The 23,489-nt window shown below is 45.7% G+C and overlaps 1 protein-coding gene across 1 annotated transcript in view; it reads left to right on the plus strand.

The window, feature by feature from the left end:
- The first annotated feature begins 459 nt into the window (after positions 1–459).
- The window catches only part of dgat2 (diacylglycerol O-acyltransferase 2), a 51,112-nt gene continuing 28,082 nt past the window's right edge, over positions 460–23,489 (plus strand). Inside the window, exons 1-4 of the mRNA XM_080197988.1 lie at positions 460–633; positions 19,176–19,304; positions 20,871–20,978; positions 21,723–21,793. Coding sequence (XP_080054114.1) covers positions 594–633; positions 19,176–19,304; positions 20,871–20,978; positions 21,723–21,793 — 348 coding nt within the window. The 5' untranslated portion in view covers positions 460–593. The remainder of the gene's footprint in view (positions 634–19,175; positions 19,305–20,870; positions 20,979–21,722; positions 21,794–23,489) is intronic.

Consider the following 23,489-nt stretch of genomic DNA (forward strand, 5'->3'; position numbering starts at 1 on the left):
CATGAAGATGGGTTAGGGGTGTGGGTGGGAGCTGTTGGAGTTAGACATTGACAGCTCAAACTCCAGTCCAGCCACTGGGTAAACCACTCAGAGATGGCCCAGAGGCGGGGACAGGAGGATGGGGGGGGCGGGGCAAGAGGGACTCTGCCATTCAAACCCTATCAAAGGAAGAAGGGGAGAGCTCGGAAAACCAGCAGCACAATTGCATTTACCTTCACATGCATTGCAAATACACCCTGACCTTTAGTGCACTGTTTGAAGTGGGGGGGGGGGGGTGGTCAGCAGGCATTTAAAATGCACAAGGCAGTGGAGGGTGTCAGCAGTTGCTGTGAGTCGCAGCACAGCTTGGAGGATCCGTGTCTACCTTTGTTACAAGGCAATGGTCCCCTCTGACTATTAAAGGACCGGTCCCTCCACTGCTCGATTCCTTTCCTTTTTTTCCCTCCCACCTCTTTCACTTATTTCTCTTCTCCTTTGTTTGTTTTAAGCGCTGCAAAATATATCCGTTTGCGTATAATTTGCCGCACTGAGCCTCACAACTCGCATCTTAATTTAACCCGGAGAGCAGAAAGCCAAGACATAAAAGGGACGAAATGAAGACCATCATTGCTGCCCATTCAGGAATCTTGAGAGGTAAGCGCAGACCCCCGCTTGTCACTGACCCTTTTGTTGTATTTTTTTTCCATCTCCCCTCTGATTTTTAAAGTGTTTTCTTTATTTGAATAATGTTTCAGTAGCTTGCATTCAAAATACCTTGTGTGCTGTTTAATTTTTTTTTCTGATCTCTTGAGTTTAGAGGTTGAATGGGAATCGGGAATAATGTCCAGAGTTTCAGGGTAGAATCTAAAGTTAGATCAGACCTGACTTTGGGAAGGCGGTGGGCGCTGTGATTTTTATTTTTAAGTGAAATATGTGCAGAGGTTGGATCTCTTTCCTTTTTATAATTTGACCCAGCCAGAGATTCGGTAGCTAGGATTATCCACACAACTATCTCTGCTCTGCCTTACTATCTGAAAGTGGGACGCTTGTTTGCAGGACTCTGGAACTGACAATCGTAGTATAAACAAGAGTTGTGGTGCCCAGCCAGTAAGATTCTCTCTCTGTCCCACACCACCCCTCTTAATCTTGTATGTGAGCTTTTAAATGCGTAAAGTCCGCCCCACGTCCTGAATATAAAAGTGTGTCAGTTTTAAATTGGTGGTTCCCCAGCCACCTCCTCCCTCCCCCCCCCCCCCCCCCCGCTTTAAAGGTTACTTATTAGCGGCGTCACAAGTAGGTTTACATTAACACTGCAATGAAGTTACTGTGAAAAATCCCCTAGTCGCCACATTCCGGTGCATGTTTGGGTACACCGAGGGAGAATTTAGCACGGCAGATGCACCTAACCAGCATGTCTTTCAGACTGTGGGGGGGGGGGTAAAACCGAAGCACTTGGTAACCCATGCAGACACACGGAGAACTTACAAACTCCACAGCGCCAGGGATGCTGGTTCGATTCCCGGCTTGGGTCACTGTCTGTGTGGAGTTTGCACATTCTCCCCGTGTCTGCGTGTGTTTCCTCCGGGTGCTTGAGTTTCCTCCCACAGTCCAGAGATGTGCGGGTTAAGCACATTGGCTATGCTAAATTGCCTTTAAGCGTCCCGGGTTGCGTAGCTTGGGGGGGGATTAGTGAGATAAATATGTGGAGTTACAGGAATGGGGCTTTGGTGGGATTGTGGTCAGTTCAGACTCGATGGGCCAAACGGCCCCCTTCTACACTGTAGGGATTCTATGACTGCAATACAAGCTGGGAATTGAACCCTGGTCCCTGGTGCTGTGAGACAACAGTGCTAACCACTGTGTCATTGTGCAGAGGTGCCATCTTTCAGATGAGGCACTAAACTGCGAGGCCCCATCTCTCTTCCTCAGCTTGGGGTAAACGATCTGATGGCACTATTTTGGCACTATTTCACCAATGCTGTGAAAGCAGGTTGTTGCATTGCTGTTTGTGGGGCCCTGTTGTGTTCGAATTAGCTACCATGTTTCCAACTTTAAAACAGTGATACTTCAGAGATACTTAATTGGCTGTAAAATGATTTGAGACAGGAAAGTCACTGCATGAATGTGAGTCTTTTATAAGCTTAAATATGAAGTGTGTAAGCTATTTTTTGCACTGACGTTAATGTATTAACCGTTCCTCTCATCCCTCTCCCACTCTGAATTAAAGTGTGGTGGGCATTAGTTTTGCATCTTGCATTAGCGAGTGAACTTAGCTTCTGAAACTTGACTGTTCTGGTTCCTGATAATGATCTTATTCCAACAGACACTTGGCATGTGCATGGTTGTGACCTTTTGGCTTATTTAAGGCAGTTGCATCATTCCTACCTTTTGTAAGTAGGTCACTAAGTTGTCACGTCTCCACGAACTCTTAGGAATTTCATTACTGCCTTGCTTAATGAGCCAATAATGACAGCTTTATGGCCTGGATAATGATCAGGGCAGTCATTTCTTATTGTGATTACAGCCGGAATTCTGGAGCGGGATTTCCTAAGGGCCAGGGAAAGTCGCCCAATCCCCATGTAAATAAAAACGGCATTTGTTCAGGGTTGCAGTGGGGTAGCAGATATAGTTATGTCCTGTACACAAGAAACATCACAAATCCAACCTGGCCAATTACTGCCCCATTAGTTTATTCTAGATTCACATGTATAATAATACATGTGACAATGATAAATCAAAATCAAATGCGTAAAATGAGCGAAGGGGTCATCAACAATGCTGTCAAGTGGCACCTTCTCAACAATGACCTGCTCAGTGACACTCAGTTTGGGTTCTGCCAGGGTTACTCAGGCCCTGACATCATTACAGCCTTGGTTCAAACATGAACAAAAGAGCAGAACTCCCGGGTAAGGTGCGAGTGACTGCCCTTGACATCAAGGTGGCATTTGACCATCAAGGAGCCCTAGCAAAACTGGAGTCAATGAGAATCAGGGTGAAAACTCTCCCCTGGTCAGAGTCATACTGGTACAAAGGAAGTTGGTTGTGGAGGGTCAGTCATTTCCACTCCAGGACATCACTGCAGGAGTTCCTCAGGCTAGTGTCCGAGGCCCAACCATCTTCAGTTGTTTCATCAATGATCTTCTGTCCACCATAAGGTGAGAGGTGGGGGTGTTTGCTAATGACTCCATAATGTTCAGCACCATTCGCGACTCCTGCCACACAAGGGCCAGGCAATGACCATCTCTAACATAAGAGGATCTAACCATTGCTCCTTGACATTCAATGGCACCACCATCACTGAATTCCCAACTATTAACATCCAGGGGGTTACTATTGACTAGGAACTGAACCCAGAAACTAAACTGGACTCATCATATAAATACCGTGGCTACCAAAGCAGATCAAAGGCTAAGAATACTGCGGTGAGTAATTCACCTCCTGACTCCCCAAAACCTGTCCACCATCTACAGGGCACAAGTCAGGAATGTGATGGAACACTCCCCACTTGCCTGGATGAGTGCAGCTCCAACAACATTCAAGAAGCTCAACACCATTCAGGACAGAGCAGCCCACTTGATTGCTACCCGATTCACAAGCATTCACTCCCTCAATCACCAACAAACAGTAGCAGCTATGTGTACCATCTACAAGATGCACTGCAGGAACTCAGCAAGGTTCCTTAGGCAGCACCTTCCAAACCCACTACCATCTAGAAGGACAAGGGCAGTGGACAATGGGAATGCCACCACCTGAAGGTTTCCCTCCAAGCCACTCAATATCTTGACTTGGTAATATATTGCCGTTCCTTCACTATTGCTGGGTCAGAATTTTGATAGACAGGGGAATTAAGGGTTATGAAGAGAAAGTGGGAAAGTGGAACTGATCCCCTTCAGATCAGCCATGATCTTACTGAATGGCGGGGCAGGCTCAAAGGGCTAGATGGCCTACTCCTGCTCCTATTTCTTATGTTCTTATTTAGAATCCTGGAATTTCCACCCTAACAGCATTATGGATGTACCTACACCTCAGGGACTGGTGTGGCTCAAGAAGGCAGTTCACCATCACCTTCTCAAGGGAAAGGAGACATGAGTAATAAACACTGGTCCAGCCAGCAATCCCAACTTCCGACAAATGAATAAAATGAAACGTGGGCCATGTGTCACCTTGGGACATTACCGAGCAGGAGTTGGGGTTCCTCAGGTACATTGATGCTGAATGGGCTGCCTGGTGTACCAAGTTGACCAGACTCTCATTTAAAAGCATCAGGTATTGTGTCCAGAGTTAACCTGTGTTTTGGTTGTGAGGGATCTGAGTCGGGTGGGTAATGTGCAATAGATTTCGCAGTGTCAGGAATAGAAAACAGACACTAACTTGCCTGGCCCCCAACTTGCAAATGGAAAAGCAGTTGGAGGGGGGCAGAATTTCCCAAAGGGAGAAGTCTACCCTTAAACAAGCATTATATATATCCTGCAGTACAGTACAGTTCCCTCACTTGGACACTGTCTACACTTCCCACTGTCTCAGAAAAGTCACAAGCATCATTAAGGAACCCATGCACCCCAGACATACTCTCTTCCACCACCTTCTATTGAGATAAAGATACTAAAGTCTGAGGACAAGTAACAACCAACTCAACAACAGCTTCTTCCCTGCTGCCAGTAGATTTTTGAATGGCCTTACCTCACACTAAGCTGATCTTTCCCCGTACCCTAGCTATGACTGTAACACGACAGTCTGCACTCTTGCCTTTCCTTCTCTATGAATGGTACGCTTTGCCTGTATAGGGTGCAAGAAACAATACTTTTCACCGTATACTGATACATGTAACAATAATTAAATCAAACCTGTACTTTGATTACAAGATTATTACCAGTATAGAAGTTTAGTTGACTAGTTTTCCAATACATTGAAAGGTTTGCATTTGTATAGTGCCTTTCACAATCTCAGAACACCCCAGAGTTTTACAGCCAATGAAGTACATTTGAAGTATAGCCATTCTTCTAGTAAAGGAAACACAGCAGTCAATATGTGCACAGAAAAACAGTGATGAGGATGAGATGATTTTGTTGTTTTTCGGTGATGTTGATTGAAGGACTTAAATACTGGCCAGGACCCCAGGGAGAAATTCTCTGCTGTTTGTTTAATAGTGCAACTGGTTCTTTTATTTGCACCCGAGCAGGCAGACAGGGCTTTGCTTTATTGTCCATTCCAGAGGATGGTACCTCCAACAGTGCAGTATACTTTCGTTGATACACTGTAGCGTCAACCTAGATCTTTTGTGCTCAAGTCTCTGGAGTGGGACTTGAGTTAACGATCTTCTGACTCAGTTGGAAGTGCTACAGCTAACCCTGTCTGTGGTATATTATTTAGTATATTCACCTCAACACTTCTTTCCTGGGCTGTCTCCATATTAACCTCCAGAAGTCTATCAACTTCTAACTTGAACATAAGAATTGTGCCTCCGCAGCCCTCGGGGGTGAAGAATCCCAAAGGTTCACCATCCTTTGAGTGAAGAAATGATTCTTGAACGGCCGGTCCCCATATGCTCCCAGGGCAGGCTCTGAAATGATACGTACAGGCCCTACGCAGATCAGAATGGAGTGGCTGTGTAAACAGGGCAGGAGCTTGCATGAGGGCCAGACATGAAAAAAACACCCACCCGTGGTTTAAAGCTACTTTTGTGGATATATCTCCAAGTTCTTCTTTGCTTCTCATCGTCTGACCAAACTGAGGCTAAAGGTGCAAAAGCTCTGTTAAAGAAGATAAATGGCAGACTTGTGATAAGGGACTGGGGCTGACCAATAGTGTAGTGTAACCACTTCCCAAGTCTCCCACTGTTCACCTCACTCTCTCCTTTTAAATACAGCTCTTTGAGCAGGCAACAATCCGAATGTCCCCTCCTCTAGCTTAATGTCAATTAGTGCCTAATTACAGTCCTGTGAAGCATCTTGCAATGTTTTACTTTTTTAAAGGGCCTGTACAGTTCTGCTGCAGTTGTGTAGGTCATTGGTCAGATCACACCTGGAGCATTGATTTGATCTAGGCAAAAAATGATTTGATCTATTATTGTCACATGTATGAGTTTACAGTGAAAAGTATTGCTTCTTGCGTACTATACAGACAAAACAGAGAAGGAAAGGAGAGAATGTAATGTTACCATCATAGCGAGGGTGTAAGGAAAGATCAACTTAATGCGGGGTAGGTCCACTCTAAAGTCTGATGGCAGCAGGAAAGAAGCTGTTCTTGAGTCAGTTGGTACGTGACCGCAGACTTTGCCATCTTTTTCTCAATGGAAGAAGGTGGAAAAGAGTGCAGTTTTTATTTCCCTTTTCTGGGGAAGCATACCCTTGCTATAGAGGGAGTACAGCGAATGTTTGCCAGGCTGTTTCCTAGGATGACAGGTCTGTCGTATATTGAGAGACTAAGCCGGTTAGGAATATGTTCACTGGAGTTTCGAAGAGTGAGAGGAGGTCTCATAGAAACTTATAAAATTCTAACAGGGTTAGACAGGATAGATTCAGAAAGAATGTTCCCGATGGTGGGGAGGGAGTCCAGACCTAGGGCTCATAGTTTGAGGAAAAGAGGTGAACCTTTTAGAACTGAGGTGAGGAGAAATTTTTTCAACCAGAGGGTGGTGAATGTATGGAATTCACCACCATCAAATGTAGTTGAGGCCAAAAAGTTGTCTGATTTCAAGAAGAAATTACATATAGCTCTTGGGGCTAAAGGGATATGGGGAGAACCATAGAACCATAGAAAATTACAGCTCAGAAACAGGCCTTTTGGCCCTTCTTGTCTGTGCTGAACCATTTTTTTGCCTAGTCCCACTGACCTGCACTTGAACCATACCCCTGTACCCCCCTCTCAACCATGAACCCGTCCAAGTTTCTCTTAAGTATTAAAAGTGACCCCACATTTACCACTTTATCCGGCAGCTCATTCCACACTCCCACCACTCTCTGCGTGAAGAAGCTCCCGCTAATATGCCCCTTAAACTGTTCCCCCTTAACCCATGGCCCTCTGGTTTTTTTTTCTCCCCTCGCCTCAGTGGAAAAAGCCTGCTCGCATTCATTCTATCTATACCCATCAAAATCTTATACACCTCTATCAAATCTCCCCTCATTCTTCTACGCAAGGGGGGATCAAGATATTGAATTCGATAATCAGCCATGATCAAAATGAATGGTGGAGCAGGCTCGATGTTTATAGATGAAAGGTGTTGTAGCTGCTGGCTATATCCTTTGTACTGTCATAATTCTCACTGAAACCAGAATTCTCTTCCATTTGATTTTCACGGGTAGCTCCATGTTTAATGGTTTCTCTATCGATTTACAGATTTGGGTTAGAGTGCAGTTGGTTCATTGGCATGAGGTACAATGGGTTTGACATTTCTCTGACTGTACTGAGGGCTGCCAGAGAATTAAGTCCAAGTTGCCTCAGTTTGGAAAGGTGCAGTTGCAGTGTTTGTGGTTTGGTGCAGTTTCAAAACTGTCACCCTGACAGCAAGTTTCAGTGGCCTGTTCTCTTAGCAATGAAAACAAACGTCCTTGACTCTGGTCGGAGGTTAGAGAGAGAGATGCTGGGAGTGTTAAATGGGCCCTCTTCTTTATAAAAATGTTGGCTTTTTTTTTGGAGTCACATCATACGAGCAATGTACTCTGACAGTATTTACACGCTTGTTTGAACCTCGATATTAAGCACTTGGAATGAGATGGCAGAGAAAGAAGCCATTCAGCCTATCTCCCTGTGGAATCTCACTGAAGAGCTTCCAATTTGTCCCATTCGCCCCAGATCTTTCTCCAGAGCCTTGTGCTTGTTTCCATCTCAAGTCCAATTCTTCTTTTTGAAGGTTACTATTGAATTGTGGCAAAAGCAGAAAGTTTCGTTATCCGATTGGATGACACTCGACTGCCAGCCAAACCCCCGCCCCCACCCTCATTTTATATACGGTGGTGAAGAAAATGTCCAAAAAGAGGTTTTTTTTTAACGTCCGGAGGTTTGTACACAGCATTGTCCTGGGATTGAGCATTATAAGAGCTTGGAGCAGGAGTTGGCCATCTGGCCCCTCGAGCCTGCTCCGCCATTCAATAAGATCATGGCTGATCTTTTTGTGGACTCAGTTCCACTTACCTGCCCGCTCACTGTAACCCTTAATTCCTTTACTGTTCAAAAATTTATCTATCCTTGCCTTAAAAACATTCAATGAGGAAGCCTCAACTGCTTCACTGGGCAGAGAATTCCACAGATTCACAACCCTTTGTGTGGAAAAGTTCCTCCTCTACTCAGTCCTACATTTGCTCCCCACCCCCTGGTTCTAGTTTCACTCACCAGTGGAAACAACTTCCCTGCTTCTGCCTGATCTGGTCTCCTTCATAATCTTATATGTTTCTATAAGATCTCCCTCATTCTTCTGAATTCCAATGAGTATAGCCCCAGTCTACTCAGTCTCTCCTCATAAGCCAACCCTCTCAACTCTGGAATCAACCTAGTGAATTTCCTCTGCACCCCCTCCAGTGCCAGTATATCCTTTCTCAAGTCAGGAGACTAAAATTTATACTCAGTACTCCAGGTGTGGCCTCACCAGCACTTTGTACAGCTGAAACATAACCTCGCTGTTTTTAAACTCCATCCCTCTAGCAATGAAGGACAAAATTCTATTTGTCTTCGTGATTACCTGCTGCATCTGCAAACCAACTCCTTGTGATGCTTGTATAAGGACACTTAGTTCCCTCTGCACAGCAGCACGCTGTAATTTTTTAGCATTTAAATAATAGTCCTTTTTGCTGTTATTCCCACCAAAATGGATGCGATTCCTCGGAACTCTCGGTCAGACCTGGAGGGTTGGTAACCCTGCAGAGAACCCCTGCACCCCCCCCCCCCCCCCCCCCCCCCCCCAATGTCTGGGCTGCAATTTTGCTCCAAAAACTTTTCAAAACTCAACTCAATATCGGGAAAGTTGGGCTTCACCTTCTTGCTCTTCTGGGTTTTATATCACACCTGATACTTCAGCTGCTGGCACCTACGAGGTAGCGAGCATGAAAACTGCTCAACACCCAAGCTGGAGAACATTGCATCGATCCCTTCCATTGGGATTCTGCCGAGTGCCTTGCGCTGGAATTCTCCAACCTCACCCACGGCTGGGATTCTCCAGTCCCGCTGCAGCGAATGGAGTTTTGGCTGAGCGCCAAATTCTCCATTCTCACTGGCAATGATAGCAAGCCAGGTGAGATTGCAGAACCCCGCCCTTGGTCAGTAACCCTCGTGGCCAGAGGTTTGTGTCTCAAACTCAATTAACGTCCTAGTGCAGGATGGAGGGAGTGCTGCACTGTTGTCAGTGCCGTAGAACGGGATGAGGCTTTTACTGAAGAATGGCGTCAACCATGACAGTGGAAAGTACTCTTACATCTTCAGGCAGGAGATTGAGGAATCAGTTCACACTCCAGAGGCTTCAGTACATAAACCCAGGCTTGCACTCCAACACAGTACTGACAGAGATGATGTTTTACAAGATCAAGTCTGCAGCTGTATAGAGCGTTGGTTAGGCCACATTTGGAGCACTGTGTCCAATTCTGGTCGCCGCACTACCAGAAGGACGTGGAGGCTTTAGAGAGAGTGCAGAGAAGGTTTACCAGGATGTTTCCTGGTATGGAGGGTCTTAGCTATGAGGAGAGATTGGGTCGACTGGGGTTGTTCTCCCTGGAAAGACGGAGAATGAGGGGAGACCTAATAGAGGTGTACAAAATTATGAAGGGCATAGATAGGGTGAACAGTGGGAAGCTTTTTCCCAGGTTGGAGGTGATGATCACGAGGGGTCACAGGTTCAAGGTGAGGGGGGGACGGTGGTGAGGTTTAACTCAGATATCAGAGGGATGTATTTTACACAGAGGGTGGTGGGGGCCTGGAATGCGCTGCCAAGTAGGGTGGTGGAGGCAGACACGCTGGCATCGTTTAAGACTTACCTGGATAGTCACATGAGCAGACTGGGAATGGAGGGATACAAACAAATGGTCTAGTTGGACCAATGCACGGCACAGGCTTGGAGGGCCGAAGGGCCTGTTTCCTGTGCTGTACTGTTCTTTGTTCTTTGTTATCACAGGTACTGACTCCCTGAATTTGGGGTGGGGAGAACATTAATAAAGAGAGGCACACACAGATTTGATTTGGTTTATTATTGTTACATGTATTAACATATAATGAAAAGTATTGTTTCTTGCCCGCTGTACAGACAGGCAGACTAAGGGAGAATGGCTACAACACCAAAGGAGGCTATTCGGCCCAATGTGCCTGTTCTAGCTCGCCAAATGATGAATGCACCCGGTTTCACTCCCCTGTCTTCTCCCCGTAACCCTGTGCGTTCTTCCTTTCCGGATAGTGATCCAGTACCCTTTTTGAAAGCTTTGTTTGAACCTGCCTCTACCGCACACTCCAGCCTGAACCACTCGCAATGTGAGAAAGGGTTTGGAGCCACTGAAGGTGAATGGGGTTTTGGCTGGAATTCCAAATTCTCTGTTCTCACTTGAGGTTGGGGTGGGCACAGAGGAGAATTGCACTGCATGTCCTTTTAAGTTCCCCTGTGCTGTTACCCCCGGTTTGGGTGGGGGGAGGGAATGTTCAATTGATTAATAATAAAGTCCACAACCAGATCACCGCACAAACTGCTCTAAACATCTCCAGACATTTCCTAAAGCAGTGAACCCCAGGATTGAATAATGCAGATCGTAACATGAGACCCTGAGTGTCTCCTGTTACGATCTGCATTATTCAATCCTGGGCACTTGTTGCACCTTGTTTGTGACACTCCCAGACTCTCAGCACAGGGGCTGCAGCGTTCTGAAAGAATATACTCCTCTGGAAAACAAAACAAGTGAACAGGATTGGGTTGTGCAGAGATGCTTGTTCAGTTCTTTCACTAAAAGGTGTTTAAACCCACCCCTCCTCGCAAAAAATGAAAAGTGAATTGTCTAACCATAAACCTCTGGAGGCACGAGTGGCCATGATGTGGAGATGCCGGCGTTGGACTGGGGTAAACACAGTAAGAAGTCTGACAACACCCAGGTTTAAGTCCAACAGATTTTATTTGATAGTAAACTCACAAGCTTTCGGGGTTTGCCCCTTTGTCAGGTGAATGGAGAGTTCTGGCCTCAGACAGAGCATAGAACAGCGCCGACTGTGCTGTTATATGCTCTGTCTGAGGCCAGTACTCTCCATTCACCTACTGAAGGGGCAAACCCCAAAAGCTTGTGAGTTTACTATCAAATAAATGGGTTGGACTTAAACCTGGTGTTGTCAGACTTCTTACTATGACACAGGTGGCACCAGAGGACTGGAGAATTGCAAACCTCATGTCCTTGTTCAGAAAAATGGTGTGAAATTAAGCCTGGTGAATCCAGGTCAGACAGTTCAACCTCAGTGGTGGTGAAGCTTTTAGGGCAGCGCTGCTGCCTCTCAAAACCCAGGGACCCGGGTTCGATTCCCAGCTTGATTCACTGTCTGCACGCTCTCCCCATGTCTGCAGGAGTTTCCTCCAGTGCTCTGGTTTCCTCCCACAGTAAGAAGTCTCTCAACAACAGGTTAAAGTTCCACACGGCTGACGAAGGAACAGTGTTTCTGGAAGCCTGTGGGTTTTACTATCTGTTGGACTTTAACCTGGTGTTGTGAGATTTCTTACTGTGTTTACCCCAGTCCAACGCCGGCATCTCCACATCATTCCTCCCACAGTCCAAAGATATGCAGGTTAGGTGCACTGGCCGTGCTAAATTCTCCCTCGCTGTATCCAAACAGGCACTGGAGTGTGACGACTAGGATTTTAAAGTTTATTTATTACTGTCACGAGTAGGCTTACATTAGCACAGCAATGAAGTTCCTGTGAAACTCCCCTCGTCTCCACACTCAGACGCCTGTTCGGGTACACTGAGGGAGAATTTAGCACGGCCAGTGCACCTAACCAGCACAGCTTTCATTTTCTCTGCTTGGAATTAAACTGCAATGGTGTTTGTTTACATTTTTTTAATGGCCTCAAGTTTTACGTCCTAAAGCCAATTTCGTTCTAAAGACAGGACTGGGTGGCACGGTGGCACAGTGGTTAGCGCTGCTGCATCTCAGCGCCAGAGACCCGGTTTCAGTTCCCAGCTTGGGTCATTGTCTGTGTGGAGCCTGCACATTCTCCCCATGTCTGTGTGAGTTTCCTCCGTGTGCTCCGGTTTCCTCCCACAGTCCAAAAAACGTGCTGGTTAGATGCATTGGCCATGCTAAATTCTCCCTCAGTGAACCTGAACAGGCACCCGAATGTGTAGCTGAGGGATTTTCACAGTAACTTCATTGTTAATGTAAGCCTACTTGTGATTAATAAAGAAAGATATATAAATGATATGGCTTATGTGCATGACCAATCCTTTATTACCCTCTAACGGTGCAGCTTAATGACCCAGTTGGAATGAAGGGCCTTTGCCAATGCAAGTTAGATTGACATTAGGCTGACTAATAAATGACCCCGGTCAGCAATGTCTGCAAGTTTGGAGCAATTTTGGCCATTGAAACTGGATTTAACAGGATCCAAACTCGTAGAGGTCATCAAAAAAGTTCCATTTGCTGTGATATTACTTTGAGCAAACTTTAAGTCCACCAGTGTGCATTTAAATAAACATTTGCTGTAATTTTTTTTTATTGAATTTCCATGTGCCTAAGATAGAAATTGATAAAATGTGTTTACTTATCTAAATACAAAGTATTATTCTGTACACTCACAGAATCTTGCCAAACATTTGCAGCTGTAGTTTCATCGTAGGTTTACATGCCAAAGAACAAAGAAAATTACAGCACAGGAACAGGCCCTTCGGCCCTCCAAGCCTGCACTGACCATGCCACCCAACTAAATGAAAGCCCCCTACCCTTCCGGGGACTATATCCCTCTTTCACACCCTGTTCATGGTCCACACCAGCCGCCTCCCCTCCTTCTTCAGCCACCCCCATCAACATATCCCTCGATTCATTCATGTTGCTGAAAGGAGACATAGAACAGAGAACATTACAGCGCAGTACAGGCCCTTCGGCCCTCGATGTTGCGCCGACCAGTGGAACCAATCTAATGACCCTCTAACCTAAACTATTCCAATGTTATCCATATGTCTATCCACTGACCATTTGGACACCCTTAAAGTTGGCGAGTCCACAACTGCTGCAGGCAGGGCATTCCACGCCCTTACTACCCTCTGAGTAAAGAACCTACCTCTGACATCCATCCTATAATTACCACCCCTTAATTTAAAGCTATGTCCCCTCGTGTTAGCCGTCACCATCCGAGGAAAAAGGCTTTCACTGTCCACCCTATCTAACCCTCTGATCATCTTGTATGCCTCAATTAGGTCACCTCTTAACCTTCTTCTCTCTAATGAAAACTACCTCAAGTCCCTCAGCCTTTCCTCATAAGACCTTCTCACCGTACCAGGCAACATCCTGGTAAATCTCTGCACAATGCTTCCACATCTTTCTTATAATGCGGCGACCAGAACCGTACGCAATACTCCAAGTGCGGCCGCACCAGAGTTTTGTACAGTTGCAACATGACCTCATGGCTCTGAAATTTAATCCCTCTAGACATGTTGTCAAAGTTTTTCATCTTGCGCTCATCAGGCCAAACACAAGAATGGCAAATTTCAAGCGATCACAGCAATTTATACTTCATTATCAAAGGCCAGTGATTAGTTGGCAAGTTGCTTCTGATTTGCTGAGATGTTGCCATGGAGAAAACATGGGGAATTATAGGCTTCCCCAAGCTCAAGAAAATGTACCATTCGTGCATTTGCCCTGATGAGTGCAAAATTAAAATCTTTGGCAACTGTGCCTCTTTTCAACAATATGAATGAATAGAGGGCTGTGGTGATGAGGTTGGCTGGATTAGGACGGTGTGGAACATGAACACAAGCAGGAATTAGGAGGGCTAGAACAAGTTGTAAGTTGTCAGTTGAAATTGAGCTATCAAGGGACTTTTCTCCCTTTATCCAATTTTCCCTCAAATGTTTCTTCATGAGTCACCTCGACCACTCATTGTAGGAGTTAGTTCCACATTTTCATCACTTTTTCTGGGTGAAGAGATTTCTCCTGAATTCCCTATCAGATGTAGTAGTGACTGTCTTGTATTTACTGCCCTAGTTATTGGGCTCTCCCTCAAGTGGTAACATTTTTGTCTATTCGTCAAACCCTTTTCTGATGGCACAGTGTTTAGCACTGCTGCCTCACAGCGCCAGGGACCCGGGTTCGATTCTAGCCCTGGGTCACTGGGTGGATTTGCACAGTAAGTAGTCTCTCAACGCCAGGTTAAAGTCCAACAGGTTTTTGGTAGCACAAGCTTTCAGAGCACTGCCCCTTCATCAGGTAAGCGTTGCGCTTCACAAGGGCCCCCAGTTCAAGTTCCACTCCATGCACACAATGTGCTATCATCATGAAAATATCTGGCAGGCCATTCCTGCATCATCAACTTTGCAATCGCTAATTAAAATTATGGATAATAGAAGAGACACACACCTGATGAAGGGGCAGTGCTCCAAAAGGTCATGTTAGACATTAACCTGGTGTTGTGAGACTACTTACTGTGCCTACCCCAGTCCAATGCCGGCAACTCCACATGTGTGGAGTTTGCACGTTCTCCTCGTGTCTGTGTGGGTTTCCTCCAGGTGCTCAGGTTTCCCCCTGCAGTTGGAAAGACGCATTGGTTAGGTGCAGTGGCCATGCTAAATTCTGCCAGAGTTGTGGCAACCAGGAGATTTTCACAGTAACTTCATGCACTCAAGGGATTGATCCCCTAAGGCCTGTATCCATTGCTGTCTCAGAGACATGTCCTCTTCCACATTATTCCTATTCAGTTTATAAGTTTGTTTATTTATTACTCACGAGTAAGGCTTACATTAACACTGCAATGAAGTTATCGTGAAATTCCCCTAGTTGCCATAGTCCAGCACCTGTTCGGGAGAATTTGGTGCGGCCAATGCCATCTAACCAGCACGTCTTTCTGACTGTGGGAGGAAACCCATGCGGACATGGGGAGAATGTGCAAACTCCACACAGTGACTCAACCTGACTTCTGGCATTCTGAAGCAGCAGTGCTAACCACTGTGCAGCCCCCCCAGTTCCCTTAGACTGTTGCAGAATATCTGCTACAGTAATGATTAGCCCAGGACAAATATGAACTAATGAATCTCTGGAATTCTCTGCCCGTTGAAGTGGTGGAGGCTGCCTCGCTAAATATTTTTAAGAAGCGGGTTGATGAGTTTTTGATAAGAGAAGGGATTAAGGGTTATGGGGAGAGGGCGGGAAAGTGGAACTGAGCCACGACAGATCAGCCATGATCTTATTGAATGGCGGGGCAGGCTCGAAGGGCTAGATGGCCTACTCCTGCTCCTATTTCTTATGTTCTTATGTTCATCAGTAAGGCATGTGGTTATTTTAAAAAAAAACATTCTAGCTTCTGGTTCCAATATGTAATCGCCTCTCATTCAATGGGGGCATTTGTCTTTTGATTAAAATATCTTGCACATCATATGGAGGTGGCACAGCGATTAGCACTGCTGCCTCACAGCGCCAGGGACCTGGGTGACTGTCGGTCAGAGTTTGCATGTTCTCTGGGTGCTCTGGTTATTTCCCACAGTCCACAGATATTCAGTTTAGGTGGATTGGCCGTGCTAAATTTCTCCTTCTTTGTCCCTAGATGTACAGACTAGAAGGATTAGCTTTGGTAAATGCGTGGTGTTACGGGGATAGAGTTGCGAGGGAAGGCCTGGGTAAGATACACTGCCAGAAAGTCGGTGCAGACTCGATGGGCTGAATGACCTCTTGTGCACTGTAGGGATTCTATGATTCATAAATCTAATTAGTGATTGCAAAGGCGATGGAGCAAGAATAGCCTGCCAGATATTTTTGCAATGATAGTATGTTGTCTGTGTGGAGTGGAACTTGAACCTGGGACCCCTGTGAGTCAGAGGCGAGAGTGCTAGCAACTGAGATGCGGTTAGCAATGTGAAGCTCTTGGAAAGAAAACAGAGGATGCTAGAAAAACTCAACAGTACCTGTACACGTGCAGAGTCTGCACATTCTCCCCATGTCTGCATGGGTTTCCTCCAGGTGCTCTGGTTGCCTCCCACAGTCTGAAAGACGTGCTGGCTAAGTGCATTGGCAATGCTAAATTCTCCCTCCATGTACCCGAACAGGTGCTGGAGCATGGCAATGAGGGGATTTTCACAGTAACTTCATTGCAGTGTTAATGTAAGCCTACTTGTGACATTAATAAATAAAGTTTACTTTATTTTTTTTCTCCATCACAGCTGCTGCTGGTTTTTCCAGCATTCTCTGTTTCAGATTCTAGCAGTAAGAAGTCTGACAACACCAGGTTTAAGTCCAACCAATTTATTTGATAGTAAACTCACAAGCTTTCGGGGTTTGCCCCTTCGCCAGGTGAATGGAGAGTTCTGGCCTCAGAACGTATAACAGCACAGACAGTTTACAGATTACTGGTTTAGAATGCAAGTCTTTACAACTAACCTGCTATTCAAGTCTTAAAGATGCCAACAATGTGAGCGGAATGAGCATTAGGCATAGGTTAAAGAGATGTGTATTGTCTCCAGACAGTACAGTAAGTGGGGTTTTGCAAACCCAGGCATGTCACGGGGGTTACAGATAGTGCGACATGAACCCAAGATCCCTGTTGAGACCATCCTCATGTGTGCGGAACTTGGCTATCAGTCTCTGCTCAGCGACTCTGCGCTGTCGTGTGTCATGAAGGCCGCCTTGGAGAACACTTGCCCAAAGGTCAGAGGCCGAATGCCCGTGACCGCTGAAGTGTTCGCCAACGGGAAGGGAACACTCTTGTCAGATTCTAGCATCCACAGTATTTGGCTTCTATCAAAGCTTACGGAAACCTTTTATGAGCTTTCTTGCTAACCCGAGCCTGGGTAACCACTCCTCCAAAAATGCTTATTTTTGTTTATAGCTGTTATTTAATCCTCATTGTGGGCAGGGCAGAATCTGTGCACTTGACTGTTTATTTTCACACCAGAGGACAGAGTCTTAAAGATAATTAGCAAATTATCCTCAGGAAAGGTAGGAATTTTGTTGGGAATGATCAAAATCATTGCAGGAGCAGGTAGTCGGAGCAGAATCGATCGTAACTTTCAAAAATATTGCTGAAGCTTTTCTCATTGCACTCATCAGGACAAATACAAAAGTGCCAAATTTAACATAAGAACATAAGAAATAGGAGCAGGAGTAGGCCATCTAGCCCTTCGAGCCTGCCCCGCCATTCAATAAGATCATGGCTGATCTGTCGCGGCTCAGTTCCACTTTCCCGCCCTCTCCCCATAACCCTTAATCCCTTCTCTTATCAAAAACCCATCAACCCGCTTCTTAAAAATATTTAGCGAGGCAGCCTCCACCACTTCAACGGGCAGAGAATTCCAGAGATTCACCACCCTTTGAGTGAAGAAGTTCCTCCTCAACTCCGTTCTAAACCGCCTCCCCTTTATCTTGAGGCTGTGCCCCCTAGTCCTACTGTCTTTTTTGAGCGGGAAGAGTCTCTCCACCTCTATCCTATCCATCCCATTCATCATCTTATACGTCTCAATGAGATCTCCCCTCATTCTTCTAAACTCTAACGAGTACAAGCCTAGTTTATTCAGCCTCTCCTCATAGCTCAATCCCCTCAACTCCGGTATCAGCCTAGTAAACCTCCTCTGCACTCCCTCCAGGGCCAAAATATCCTTGCGCAGGTGCGGCGCCCAAAACTGCACACAGTACTCCAGCTGCGGCCTCACCAATGCCCTATACAGCTGCAGCAAGACCTCCCTACTTTTATATTCAATCCCCCTCGCTATGAAGGCCAGCATCCCATTCGCCTTCCTGACCACCTGCTGCACCTGCAAGCTGGGTTTTTGCGATTCATGCACAAGGACCCCGAGGTCCCTCTGCACCGTCGCCTGCTGCAGTTTTTCGCCACGTAAGTAATCAAATGGTCACAACAAGTTATGCCAGAGGAGGAAAGGATAGTGATTGGTTGGCAAATTGAAACTGGCAAGGGCGCTACCTAGAAAAAAGTAATAGGGAAGTATAACCTCCCAGAAGCTCCTGAGTAATTCAAATCCTTTTTGTTTGGAAAAAGCTCAAGGTTTGAACATATGCCTTTTGTTTGCAGATTTTGGGTCCCACTGTATGAATGTATATTGCGTCCAGCAAGTGTGAATGAACAGCTTGCAAAGCTCAACTAATTATCTTAAACTGGTTGTTAGTCTAACTATTAGTACACTCAGGATTTTTCAGTGGGTGCTGCCCTGTTCCAGAATCGCATCTAAGAGCAGGTCTTTTTGCTTTGGCTTTTGCAAGCGAGGGCTGGTTGAGTACATCTCCGTGTTCTGCTCATTGTGAACGAACGGAAGAAGTTGTTTGATTCGGGAAGTCAATAATTGGGACGTACAGCTCATATACCCAGCTTTACCCTTGTGCTGAAATCCATGCAGCACACTGCGCAGTAGGCAAAATGTCATTTAGTACTGACGGAAATATCCTGTTCGTGGAAAATACCACCGGAGCAGCTGTTAGAGTAGCTTGCTTAGTCTGTTGGTCAAACTTTGCTTTTCCAGGGTAATTTGAGATATGGTGGCACAGTGGTTAGCACTGCGGCCTCACAGCATCGGGGACCCGGATTCAATTCCAACCTCTGGTCACTATCTGAGTGAAGTTTGCACATTCTCCCTGTGTCTGTCCTGAGGGTGCTCCGGTTTCCTCCCATAGTCCGAAAGACATGCAGGTTAAGTTTATTGGCCATGCTAAAATGTCCCTTAGTGTCAGTGGGTTAGCAGAGTAAATATGTAGGGTTACGGGGATAGGGGCTGGGTGGGATTGCAGTTGATGTAGACACGATCGGCCGAATGGCCTCCTTCTGCACTGTAGGGATTCTATGACACAGTAAGAAGAAGTCTCAACGTCAGGTTAAAATCCAACAAGTTTATTTGATAGTAAACCCACAAGCCTTTGGAATGCAGTTCCTTTGTTCCTAACATCGATGCCTATGATCAGAAAGGCCCTCTAGAAATGGAAGTCTATTGGTCTTTCACTGAGCTAAGCAATCTTTCACCAAAATGCTGGGTGCAATTTTTAAAATGAAGCAATACCTGTAAAAGTTATGGACTTACTGTCTTTGTTTCAATGTTTTCTAGGAACTGGCGCAAGCATTCTCTCTGCCCTGAGTAATCTACCATCCTTTCCTTGGTTGGCAAGGTCCAAGATAGAACGACATTTGCAAATGATCTCCGTCTATCAATGGGTTATAAGTTTTCTAATTATGGGTAAGGTCATTTATTTCCAAGAATAGTAAATGTTTTCACTTTTCCCTGGCTGAAAATTGAAAGTCATCCATTGAAGAATGTTTGTTTGTATATTTTTTCTAAACGGTTGTAGAATTGAAGTGTGGTCGAGATTTCTGTGTATAACCACCGTGCCGCCTAAGCACCGCTATATCACAGCGCCAAGGGACTCGGGTTCAATTCCTGGCTTGGGTCACTGTCTGTGCGGAGACTGCACGTTCTCCCTGTGTCTGCATGGGTTTCCCCCGGTTTTGTCCCACAGTCCAAAAGACGTGCTGGTTCGGTGCATTGGCCATGCTAAATTCTCTCTGTGTACCTGAACAAGCACCGGAGTGTGGCGACTAGGGGGTTTTCACAGTAACTTCTTTGCAGTGTTAATGTAAGCCTACTTGCGACAAATAAATAAACTTGTAAATGGTTGAATTGAGAATGTAAAAACCAGAATGGTCATTTGGCCCCTCAGAGCTGTCCCATCATTCAGATTATTGCTGATTTGTATGTTAATTCTATCAATCCACCTTGAATCCATAACTATTACCTAATGTAACCATGAGAGCCCAGACTGGGAGGAGTATTTGTCCCTTGTTTTTATCAGGAATTCCTCTATCCTTCTCTTGGTTCTCAGTCGAGTCGAAAGGTTCATAAATCCTGTTGATGGTTCCTAGTTAATGAACACTAAACAGGACTAACTCCTCTGGAATGGCTAATATCTGCTGTGAGTAGGGGAGGGAATAATGACACCACTGCAGGGTTGAGGTGCAATGCAGATTGATAATCCTGGACTAGTGAGTTCAAATCCCACTGTGGCAACTGGGAATTTCAATTCAGTTAATTAAATAAAGAATCCATCATTTGTGTCCTGTTTTGATTTGATTTATTATTGTCACATGTATTAGCATACAGTAAAAAAAATTGTTTCTTGCACTCCAGGCAGACAGAGCATACCATTATAGAGAAGGAAATGAGAGTGCAGAAGGTAGTGTTACAGTCATAGCTAGAGCGTAGAGAAAGATCAACTTAATGCAAGGTAGGTCCATTCAAAAGTCTGACAGCGCAGGGAAGAAGCTGTTCTTGAGTCGGTTGGTACGTGACCTCAGACTCCTGTATCTTTTTCCCGACGGAAGAAGGTGGAAGAGAGAATGTGCGGGATGCGTGGCAACCTTAATTGCACTGCTTTTCCAAGGCAGCGGGAGGTGTGGACAGAGTCAGTGGAAGGAAATATTGCTGTCCTTATCCAGTCTGGCCTACATGTGACTCCAGACCCACAGCAACGTGATTGGCTCTGAAATGGCCCAGCTATTTAGTTGTGTGCAGCAAAGGGGCTTACTGCCACCGCATTGGGAATGGGCAATAAATGAGACCCTGCCAGTGAGACCCACATCCTAAAAACAGTGACAAGCCTGAGCCCCGCTGCATATAATGTGGGGATGGGATTACCTGATGGGGACTCCCTGTTGCCAAGAGTGAAGGAATGTTCTGTTCATCAGCATCGTGGTATCTCCTGATTTTTGACCTGATTTGACTGATGTTCCTGATCTTGTGTTACAGGGATTACATGCACCATAATCCTGTGTTACATCTTCTTCACTAACTTCTGGCCAATTGCAGCTTTATACTTTTCCTGGCTTGTCATCGACTGGAATACACCAAACCAAGGTTAGAAACTCCAGCAAGGACCAGATATGGTTGCGTTGGGATGAGAACAGGTCGCTGTTCTATCTGATCTCGTGCGTGTTTTTTTTTTGCCCTGGAGCGAATGTATATCCTTCATTTGGCAGTTTTGCTGCCAGAATAAAGTTATCGGCCAAAACAGTCTGCCCGCCAGCTGACATATCCACTCCCTCCAGCTCCTGACACACAGTTGAATTTGGTGATCAGCCATGATCATAACAAATGGTGAAGAAGGCTTGAAGGGCTGAATGGCCTGCTTCTAGTTTCTGTGTATATTTCTTCAGGAACTCCACCACCTGCAAGCTCCCCCCTCAAAGTCCCTCACCATTTCTTGAAAAGCAAGAAATTTCCAGGGCAACAGGAAGTAAGCTTGGGAGAATACAACACGTACTTCGCAAATCTGTAGGGGTGGCTCAGTGGTTAGCACTGCTGCCTCACAGCGCCAGGGTCCCAGGTTCAATTCCCAGCTTGGGTCACTGTCTGTGTGGAATCTGCACATTCTCCCCGTGTCTGCGTGGTTTTCCTCCGGGTGCTCCGGTTTCCTCCCACAGTCTGGAAGATGTGCTGGTTAGGCTGCATTGACCCGAGCAGGCGCCGGAGTGTGGCAACTAGGGGAATTTCACAGTAACTTCATTACAGTGCTAATGTAAGCCTACTTGTGACTAATAAATAAACTTTTTATATTTATACTTTATCATTTGGGGAAAACTAAATGCATCCTCTTTGCAGGAGGACGGAGATCAGAGTGGGTTCGGAACTGGGCTGTTTGGAGATATTTCCGAGAATATTTTCCTATCAGAGTGAGTTCTTCAAGAGTTTTGCAATGACTTTTCAATGAGTAAAACTTGCTTTATGTATTTTGGTTTTCCCTTTCCAAAGTTCTTGCCTCACTTTTCTTTGCTCTTCCTTGGGAGGAAGGGCAATCCACGTTAATCCCACCTTTTCTGATCGCTTTTAGAACATAGAACACTACAGCACAATCAGGCCCTTCGGCCCACAAGTTGCACCAATCATATCTCTACCTACTAGCTTTACCTATAACCCTGAGTCCTACTAAGTCCCATGTACTCATCCAGAAGTCAAAAGACCCTATCAAATCTGCCTCCACCACCACCGCCAGCAGCCGATTCCACTCACCCACCACCCTCTGAGTGAAAAACTTACCCTTGACATCTCCTCTGTACCTACTCCCCAGCACCTTAAACCTGTGTCCTCTTGTGGCAGCCATTTCAACCCTGGGGAAAAAGCCTCTGAGAATCCACTCGATCAATACCTCTCAACATCTTATACACCTCTATCAGGTCACCTCTCATCCTTCATCTCTCCAAGGAAAAAAGACCGAGCTCTCTCAACCTATCCTCATAACCTATCCTCAGTCCAAAGATGTGTGGGTTAGGTTGATTGGCCATGCTAAAAATTGCCCCTTAATGTCCCAAGATGCATAAGGTTAGTGGGTAAAATATGTCGGGATATGGGGGTAGGGCCTGCGTGGGATTGTGGTCTGTGCAGACTCGATGGGCTGAAGGGCCTCTTTCTGCACTGTAGGGTTCTATGATTCTATGATAAGACATGGCACCCAATCCAGGCATCCTTGTAAATCTCCTGTGCACCCTTTCAATGGCTTCCACATCCCTCCTGTAATAAGGCGACCAGAACTGAGCACAGTACTCCAAGTGGGGTATGATATGTTTTGTATGTTTCAAACAACTTGCATGTTCCATTGTCCCTTTCTTGCCATCTAATCCACTTGTGAACTGCTTTCAGTGCAGCTGCAAGCATTGCTTGAGTCATAGATATTGGCATCGTGTCTTCACTGCCCAGATGGTCATGTGTTCGAGTCTCACTTTGGTGCTAATGGCAGGCTGACCTCTCCCCATGCTGTACTCTTGTTACTGGGGGCACGGGATGGGAAGTGTTGGAGGCACTGTCTTTTGAATGGAGACTACATCTGCCCTCAAGTGTACATAAAAGATCCCCTGATACTGTTTGGAGCAGTAAGAAGTCTCACAACACCAGGTTAAAGTCCAACAGGTTTATTTGGAATCGCAGCTTTCGGAGCACTGCTCCTTCATCAGGTGAGGTGAGGAAGGAGCAACGCTCCAAAAGCTCGTGATTCCAAATAGACTTGTGGGACTTTAACCTGGTGTTGTGAGAATTCTTATAGTGCCCACCCCAGTCCAATGCTGGCGTCTCCACATCATGGCTGTTTGGAAAGGCAGGGGAACTGACCGTGGTCTCTTGAACCAATACTAATCCTCTATCTAACATCGCAAAACACATAGTCTGGTCATTATCACGTAGCTCTGTACTTTGCACTAACTGGCTATGTTTTCCACATTACAACACTGACAAGGCTAGGCTGTGAAAGGTGTCATATAAATGTAGCCCTTCTATCAAGAAAGGATGTAAAAAAGAAGCACATTTCTATTTCATAATTGCTCTTTGAACTTAACTCCTATTCGCTCGTTTCCTCACCACCCCCATCATCAACCCCCA

This window comes from Carcharhinus amblyrhynchos, chromosome 10, assembly GCF_965287045.1.
Source record: "Carcharhinus amblyrhynchos chromosome 10, sCarAmb.v2.hapA, whole genome shotgun sequence".
Lineage (NCBI taxonomy): Eukaryota > Metazoa > Chordata > Chondrichthyes > Carcharhiniformes > Carcharhinidae > Carcharhinus > Carcharhinus amblyrhynchos.